Source organism: Pseudonaja textilis, chromosome Z (genome assembly GCF_049901715.1).
Source record: "Pseudonaja textilis isolate UNSWEBS1 chromosome Z, rPseTex1.2, whole genome shotgun sequence".
In the NCBI taxonomy this organism is placed as follows: Eukaryota; Metazoa; Chordata; class Lepidosauria; order Squamata; family Elapidae; genus Pseudonaja; species Pseudonaja textilis.
Window position 1 is genome coordinate 80480451 of NC_142008.1, and position 9756 is coordinate 80490206.

Genomic DNA, 9756 nt, shown 5'->3' on the forward strand with positions numbered 1-9756 from the left:
CGGTTACATTCATGTGAATTGCAGGGTCAGGGAAGTGTCTTGAATCATTTTCATAATCTTTCCCTATTTATGTTAATTTAAGCAGGTTCACTTTGTTGCTTTAGTAATCTCCATCAAATTTATTTTCTTTACTCTGTACAGTAGTGCTTCTTGAACTTGACTAAATTACCCCAAATTGGGTAACAATTAAGTTTCTTTGGTAACAACACATAAACCCATTATCCAAAAACTACCAGGACTTTAAATAAAGACTCTGATAAGCAGTAAACAGGGCATATAGATAACCAGTTTGGGTTATGAAAAAAGTTTGTGAAGCACTGCTGTACAATAATAGAATGTTGTAGTGAATATCCACAAAGCTCTGGAGTAGGCCAGTGTCTCCTTGTTTCTCAGTGGTTCAGTTTTATGTCCATTTTGATTGGCACTCAACCATTTGAATTCAATGTTAAACATTGATAAATATCACATCTCAGTTCAGAAAATTTTATTCTTGTTTTAGGACACCTACAATGGCAGGAGGCCTCTTTTCCATAGACAGAGATTATTTTCAAGAAATTGGAACGTATGATGCTGGAATGGATATATGGGGAGGAGAAAACCTAGAGATTTCATTCAGAGTAAGAAATATCATTTTAAATTGCATGTGTTTGGGTATATTTTTCAGTAGAAACAGAAGGACCTTCACATAAATATTTCTGCAGTGTTATTAAAGGCATACATAAGCCTTGTTAATATGCCAGAATGGAATAATACAAAGGGAGCACCTGAAAATTCAGTCTCTAAAGGTCAGGTTTTATTATACAATTGTAATTTATTTTGAATTGTATAGGAACTATATTATTGTAAATGATTTTTAATAGCGTTCTTTTTTTGGCATTTTCAGATTTGGCAATGTGGAGGAACTTTGGAAATTGTGACATGTTCACATGTGGGACATGTTTTCCGAAAAGCCACTCCTTACACTTTTCCAGGAGGCACTGGACAGATTATTAATAAAAATAATAGGCGACTTGCAGAAGTTTGGATGGATGAATTCAAAAATTTTTTTTACATAATTTCTCCAGGTGAGCAAGGCACCTTAGCATAAAAATCTCAATAATTGAAAGTGAGTTTTAATTTTATTTTGGGTTTCCAGTTATTTTCGGTTCTTATTTGGATAATATGTAAATTTTTATTCAATAACATTTGACAAAGTAGTTTCTGAGTTTCAGATATACTTTAATTACCCAGTTTACCTTTTTGCAGCTTATGCTGAATATACATTGAGTATACTTTACTAATTGATATTTACTACATTAAGTCCTCTTCATCTATCAAATTCATAAATTATGGTACTATTGATTTCATGAGTCATTGGCATATACATATGGATGTATATGCATGTATGTATGTATGTGTTTATTGTACATTATGACAGTTGGAAATGGACCTATTTTAAAATGTAATCTTTCTTTTAAAGATCTAACGTATATTAGACATACCTTTATTTCCTGCACTGAAATGTTACTTTCATAATACTATTACTTTCATAATATTACTTTATTATACAACTATATTGTTAATATTAACAGTACATGTACATTTGTGCATATATATTATGCATGCACTAACATATACAATAGTTTACACTTACATACACCCACACACATGTATGTATGTGTGATATTATTACTTAATATTATTTGGTTAAAATAATTCTAATATTCCCCATTCATATACTTGTTAAGTTACACTTAACTTAAAAACATCAACATAATTTTCAAAGAATTCTGAACCATCCTAACAACTTTAATGGCTACCTGGGCTCCACTGAAAAAGAAGGATCTTTGCTATGTTCCAAAATATCAGCTGGGAGAGAATATAGCACATTCCATAAAATTGGAGCCACCACCAAAGACTTGTCTTTGTCCTACTTCTCTTTTCACAAGGGTATAGGTGGTATTCAAATAATTTAACAACCGGTTTACCTAGGGTCTGTCAGGTTGGCTATCATAGGAGGCGTGGCCCATCCCCGTTCTCCATGCTCCGCCACGTTTGCAGGACAAGCCTCCTGCAATGGCCAACCTGACCCTGGGCAAACCGGTTGTTAAATTTTCACCCTTTGCCAAAAGGCTGTTTCCAAGGGTGCTGGTCTACATGTTGGTCTTGCGGCTGTTTCAGTTTTCTGGATGTGGCTCCTCTAAGAGGTGAGGTTTCCAAGATACGAGGAAGGGGAGATTACCATAGAGACAAGGAGTCAATGCTCCCATGCTCCCAAGAGCTCATGTGGGAAGATGAAGGGGGGAAGTGGAGAGAAGGATTTCCCCTCATCCCTGTGGAGCTGCTTCTAGGGGCTATTGGTCTGCCTGCAGGCAAAAGTGAGAGGGACAAGGAATTAAGTTGGCAGCACGATAAAAGACTGTGGGGTTAGTTTGGTCAGGCAAATTATTACACACACATACACACCTGCTATCAAAGTGAATCATGAAGGTTGCATTGCAATGGAGAAACAGACAACGGAGTGGCTGACATGAGGGAAGGAGGAGGGAAAGCAGTCTTCTCCTTCCCTCGTGTCGGCTGCTCTGTTGCCTATTTTTCCATTGCAGCACAATGCCCGGGATCCACCTTAATAGCTGTGGGGTAGGTGGGTGAGCTTGTAATGTAACAACCAGTTTGCAGGAAATGGATACGAACCGGCTGAATCCTACCAGTGGATAGCATAAGTAGATTTTCTCTGCACACATATCTATAACTCTGTTCCATTCTTTTGTTTATACTTCTGTACTTATGATCTCTATACTTATATTCTGCATGTAGCTAGATAGTAATATGTGGAAACACGGGTAATCTTTGACTTATGATAGATCACTTAGCAACCGTTTGAAGTTACTGTGAGCCCCACAAAAACTATGACATCATCCAAAAACTGCTGCTGCAGTGCTCCCATGATTGTTTTCCCTTTCTCGACTGCAGGGACATTACAGTGTCCCCTGCCTCTCTCCTGCCCCCATCTCTCCACTGGATCCCCTCAGGCTTTGGGCCTCCTTTCCACTCCACCAGGCCCCACACATTTCTTGTCCTCTTTCAAAAATCTCTGAAACTCAGGGAGAAGGCAGCTGACATCACGGCGAAGCTGTGCAGATGAGCGGTAGCTCTGTGAAGTCCCGCTGATTTCTTCAGCCTGGAGGCTCTATGGGGCCAAGAGTCACCCCGTAGGGGTGATGAAGGCAGAAGGGATGCTTCTGTGGTCATGAAGAGAGTGCAGTCTCCTCATCTGACCTTTAGAAAACCTCTTGAACTGGCAAAAGAGAAGACATCCATTATGGCTGAACCAAAGCCGTGATGACAGCTGAAACAGAAGAGAAGAAAGGAAAGATCCTGTAACTGTGCTTGGTGTGGGTAAGAATTCTTCTAACTTTTGCCATGGAATTTTCCCTAAATTTTCCCTAATTTTCCCCTTTGGAAAGTGGGACTCGACGGATGTAAATAGCAGCGACTAAGACCTAGAACTACTATCAGATTTGGAAAAGAAAGAAAAGAAATTGTAGACAGAAGTAATTTTAAAAATAAAGGACAGACTGGATTGGTTGGTTTTTCAAAAATTTCATTGTTTCAAAATTCTGGATTATACTTTTACTATCACTGATTTGAAGGACTTTGGGAAATTATTGGAAAATATTTTTGGAGACATTTTATTTGCAGCAAGTGGAGAAAAAGAGTAACAGTGACATCTGCTGGCCAAGGAAGGCAAAATAGAGCTGGAAAAAGAAGTGAAAGTTGTTATGACTAGGGCGATTAGCTGGAATACATTAAACAACACCTGCAAACTGATTATATTTGGTGCTTCAAGACAAACTGAAAACATTCAACTTTTAGAGCCTTGAGAATTATAAATATGTCAGACAGTGAGAAACAGCTTGGAGTTGTGAAACAAAGTGGAGATTGTTAAGGAACTAATTAATGGAGTGACTTTGTGAACTGCTTAATACTGGCTATCTTGGTGTGACATAACTGGGACATTAGAATTTTGACAGGAAACTTTTAAATTTATTAAAATAAGGGAAAATGGTACAGCAGAGTGAAATAAATGCCTTACTAAAAGAAATATTATTGATTCTCTAAGGTACGCAGGAAATGATGACAGGGAACCATAGGGAGATAAAAGAATTGATATATGATGTAGTTGTGAGACCAGAAAAATATGAGCAAAAGACAATGAACAATAAACATGAAATTCAGGAAATAAAGAAAATAGAACAAAGAAAAGGATAGGAGAGGGAAAATGACAAATAACACAAAAAGATAAAAAAGGAGGTAATAAAAGCTGAAATAGAAATGGTGAATTACACTTTAAGAGATCAAAAATTAGAAGGGGATATACAGAAAGACACCCCTGAAGTGAGGAAAAAATCATTAAAAGGTGTATTGAAGGTTCAAAAAGTGAAGAAGCGGCAGAGATATAAGGAATACTTAGATCAAACACGAGACAAGAAGATACAAGACTCCATGGGAGGAGCATGGGAGATGTGCCAAGAAGTCAATAAGAGTTGAGATATGAAACAGGCAAGAGATGAGGAATAAATGCAGAATACTGTTTAACACAGGAGTTGTACTATTAAGAATTAGTATAAAGATAGAAATTAGAAATGGAGAAAAGATTACTTTTTTAATTTGGGAACTATTTTATTAAAGTTTAGAAAATAGCAGAAGTTAGAAATCTGTATATGTAAACAAAGATGAAGTAATTTGTGTAATTGAATAATGAACGTTGAATAATTAAGGTAAGTAAACTTTAATTATTTGGAAGTTAAAAGTTTATAATTATTTGGAAGTTAAATGCTTATAAATGTGATGTTTACATGATGTTTATAATGTTTGATATGATTAACTGATCATAGACAAAATTGAACAGAGAGCCTAATTAAATAATGCAAAAATTTTAATAAGGATAAGTGAAGACGAAGGTGAATAGGTATTGAGAATAATAGTTTTAACTATTGTGTATATAAGATCTATTATCTGTATTCAATACAGATTGTAGAGATTGTACCCACGTTATTGTGAATATAGAAATTTTATATAAAACCAAGAAAATTGTACAATAAAAAATAATAATTAAAAAAAAAACCCTGAAACTCAAGAGGCCAGAAGAGGGGAGGAGGACAAACAATCTTTTCCTTGCTGGGTGATATGGTATGATCATAGAATTAGCTGCCATTTTCTAAGTGGTTGCTTCTGGGATTATGCTATTTTGTTTTGCTTCCCTGAAAAATGCAAAGCAAAGCATGCTACTCTGTTGCCGGCTGTGCAGTGTAATGCTGAAAATAGTTGCTTAGAAAACTAGAGCTGCTTGTAGAATTGTGACATGCAGCCCAGCAATAGATTCCCTGTTCTCCTTCCCTATCCCAACTTCCTCAACCCCAAAGATTTTAAAAAAATAATTGAGGAGGAAAGTGTGAGGCACAATGGGGTGGAAAGCAGGCTCAAGGCCTGTAGGATCCAGAGAAGGGAAAAGGCCTGCTTGGGGAAAAGTATATCCAAGAGTTGTAGGGACCCTGAGGGTTAAGAAACAAATATGAGTGCCTCAGGGTATGATAGTCCTTGGGAAGCCCAGGACAGGTAGGCCTGTGCTAGTCCTCCCCTATACTCCATTTAAAAACCTGCACAATTGCTTAATGACTGCATCAGTAAGAGCGGGTGGAGGGGGGCGTTATTTAACAAGACTATCTCATTTAACAGCCATCACAACATGAAATCATGTCAACATAGTATGATAGACTTGCGGGGCCGGTGCATTGTGCAACAAGGTCTCAGTGTAATAAGATTGGGACTGGGTTAGGGACTTCTGTCCTCACTGTGAGTTGTGTTGGGGGGTGCATGAAGGGAGGCTCAGCCAATCTCATTGTACACATGTACTCTGACAATAAAGATAATAATTTTAATTCCAAAATAATTTGATTGAAGTTCTAAGTCAAATCAGGGACTGACTTAAGTATTTTTTTAATCAAAAGCAATGCTTGTAGTGCAGCCTTCCAGAACTCAGAGAGGGATGGGGGAAAGTGAGGGTAACAGGGTTGTTGTAAAAGGAGGGGAAAGAGGAAGACCAGCACAGACAGGAAGTAGAAGTATGAACCATTTTTAATTAATTTTTATTCTTTAAAAACAAAAAATACAAACATCTCATTTCCATTAAGTTATTGTGTCATTGTATATACATGTTTCTTATTTTGTGACTATACATTGTTTTTATCCTTATCCTTCACCCATTCGTACCACCTCTCCCATGTTGCATAGTATTCTCGATCCTCTTTGCCTTTCAGTTCCATAGTGAATTTATCTGGTTCAGCACAGTCTATTATTTTTTGAATCAAAACTTCATCTGGTGGTATTTTATCACTCTTCCAATTTTGTGCTAATGTGATTCTTGCTGCAGTTAAGATGTGTACAATAAGATATCTTTTATCTTTACTCAAATTCTCTTTGAACATACCTAATAAAAACATTTTGGGTTCCAAATTCAATTTATATTTTGTAAACTCAAAAAGCTATCTCTGTATTTTCTTCCAGTATTTTTTGACCTCTATACATTGCCACTACATATGGAAAAACGTTCCTTTCTTTTGTTTGCGCTTCTACCATTCTAGTTTCAAGGTTGGATACATTTTCGCCAGTCGTGCCAGCGCTAAGTCCCATCTACAAAACATTTTATATTGATTTTCTTTGAATGCCGTTGACAAAGTCAGCTTCCAGTTCTTGGTCCAAGTCTTTTCCCACTCATCCAAATTTATATTATGACCCACATTTCTCGCCCAGCCAATCATTGGTCCCTTAACAATTTCCTCCTCTAGTTCTACCTCCAGTAAATAATTATATGTTCATGTTATAAATTTTATATCCTTGCCTGTCAAGTTTTGGTCCAATTTTTGTAAATCTTTATCTATCCCTAGCTCCTTTACATCTTTCTTAAATTTAGTTTGAATTTGTAAATATACCCACCAATCTAATATTATCCCTTGTTCTTTTAGTTTATCTAGTGTTTTTAATTCCCCCTGTTCATCTACCAATTTTTTATATCTAATCATTTTTTTAGTGTCCCTTGAATTTGGATATAATATAGCTTCCATAGGTGAAATCCAGTTTGGTCTTTTCAAATAATGCTTTTTTTATTTTCTCCCATGTTTGTAAAAGCGAGTCCCTTATCAAATGTCTATGGAAATAGGCGTAGATCTTATTCTTTTTATCCCATAGAAAGGCATGCCACCCAACTTGGAGGTCATGACTTTCTATTGCCAAAATTCTTTTATTTTTTTTAAGTTTATCCACTCCTTAACCCATAGTAAAATTGCTGCTTGATAATACGTTTCCCATTTTGGAAGTCCAAGGCCACCTCTGGTTTTATTATCTTGTAATGTTTTCAATTTTATTCGTGCTTTTTTCCCCATCCATATAAATTTCATTACCGTCCTATCTAATTCCTGAAAAAATTTCTTATCCAATTGTTTAAAAATAGTATAATAGTTTTGGTAGTATGTTCATTTTTATGGTTGCTATTCGGCCTAATAGTGATAGTTGTAATTTTCCCCAATTGGCCAGAACTTTCTTTATCTGTGAAAGATTTTTAAACACTGAGGACCTGGGAATGGAAGGTTAATTGCTTCTTGAAGTGTCCTGTTCTCATAACATCCAGCTACCATCCTAGCAATTTGCACAGGTTTCCTTTAGATCTGGCCTTGCTTTCACTGCATCCATTTGTCTCTAGTAAAAGATCCCTGAAACCTTCAGATGGAGTCAGACATTTTTGTTTCCTAGAGAGTCAGCTGGGGCAAGGCTAACATTAAGCCAGATCTGCAAAAATCGTCAACCTGGAGCCACCAAGCTACCACAGGGATTACACCAGAGATATCTCATGAGAGTGACCAAGAAGAGAATGATGCCTGGGGAGAGGCAACTGCCAGATCCCATGGCCAGGCAGACTCCCTGGAGTGGGTAGGAGAGGCGGCAGCTGGCAAGGAGCAACTGAGACCCAGGTGGCTGATGAGCATCAGCTGGAAAGAAGAATGGGACGAGAGATTCTCCGAAGTGACCCTTACGTGGGGAGGAAAAGGAACCAACCAAAGAGAATTGCATGTGGAGCTTGAAGAGGAACTGTGGCCCAGCGATTCAGATATGATTGCATGCTGATCGAGCAAGCCATGGAAGCATTGAAAGAAGCTGTAGACAACCTTTGGGCCTGTAAAGTCCTGGCCTGCATATCCTTGCAAGGCCGTTCTAGCACCAAGAGATGGAGTGATAGCGACAACTGCTGCAGGAGAGCTGCCAAGAGCCCAAGTCCAGGCCCCACATAGCAACCAGTGTCTGCCAAATGCTGCTGTAGCCTCACCACGAGTGTGGGCCAGCCAGCCCAGACAGTGTTCTGACTAGTGTTCACAAAATCACAAACAGACTCCTTGTCCTGACAAACCCCCTCTTTATTAGGGTAATGTAAATTCCTATCATTTACATCCAGCAAAACCCCAGCAGACAGTCTTTCAAGGGTGAATTACAACCACAGACCTTATCAGGCTTGGAGAGTTGCCAGGCCAATAGCTTCCAAGTGCAGTTCCGTACAAGAAAATATTTGGCAAGAAGTCTCTGAGAGTCACGAACAAAAAACTAATTAAACAAACTAATTGTCTCCTGCAAACACCACTCCCCTTTCGCTTCTCTTTATTCCCTATGGAAGGGGCCATTCACTGTCCACCTGTGCCTTTACTCCTGAGTCAACCCTTGTTCCTTAACTGGCAGCTCTGTGCATGCACACATTGGGAACAGGCTCCAGCTGTTCTTCTGCCTCACTGATCTCTGACTCTGAAGGCAGCTGTCAGACAGCTGTGGCCCCATCTCTGCCTCCAACGCAGAGCACTCATCAGAGCCTTCCCCAACCTCTTCATTGTCTTGAGTCTGCCGCCAGGTCTACTGGCTGCTGGCAGGCCACAACAGATAGGACCCCATCTCTGGAAGTGAAATTCAGCAAAGACCCAGGGAACCTGACATTTTTCATCACCTACATCTGGTTTTACTTGCAACAATACAAAGCTGACATAGTAACTGAGGAAGCCAAAATGAGGGTGGTGATGCTGGCAGTAGAGGACTCCGTAGTGAATTGGATGGTTACCCTCCACAAAGATGATGCTCTGGAACTGTACAACTTTTAATTGCTTTATGATGGTGCTCTGCAGGACATTCGAAGACCATTAAGCGATCACAAAGCTTGAACCCAAATCAAAACCAACAGCCAAAACTGCCCAGATAGCCCTACCCATTACAAACTTGTTAAAATGAAAGGGGAGGGGAAGCCTAAACCCAAATAACATTTTAAATGGTCTATGAAGTGTGAGGCTGTATTTGAGACATTAAAGTGGCTATTTGTCACTGAACTGGTGCTTCAGTACCCTGACCTAAATGCCCCTTTCATAATGCAAGTAGATGCTAGTGATGTAGCCATGGGGATTGTATTACAACAAAAAGACAGAGAACTTTACAACCCTGTGCATACACCTCAAAGAAACTCATGGAAACGGAGCAGCAATGGGAAAGATGGGAAAAGGAAACTTACATGGTATGATGGGCACTCCTGACCTGGAGACACTTCCTAAAGGGAAGCAAAGTCTCTTTTGAGGTCTGGACAAACCATAGAGGCCCTAAAAACCTCTAGGAAACTCTCCCAGACAGGTCTTCTAAGTAAAATTCTTTAATCTGTTCAGTTTCACCTTATGCTATATCCTAGGGGGCTGTAAT

General features: G+C 38.6%; 1 protein-coding gene across 8 annotated transcripts in view; it reads left to right on the top strand.

The window, feature by feature from the left end:
* GALNT1 (polypeptide N-acetylgalactosaminyltransferase 1) overlaps nucleotides 1-9756 on the top strand; it is a 79460-nt gene that overhangs the window by 54960 nt on the left and 14744 nt on the right. For all 8 annotated transcript variants that reach the window (XM_087916042.1, XM_087916043.1, XM_087916045.1 and 5 more), the window contains 2 exons: nucleotides 500-617; nucleotides 884-1064. In XM_087916042.1, coding sequence (XP_087772168.1) covers nucleotides 500-617; nucleotides 884-1064 — 299 coding nt within the window. The remainder of the gene's footprint in view (nucleotides 1-499; nucleotides 618-883; nucleotides 1065-9756) is intronic.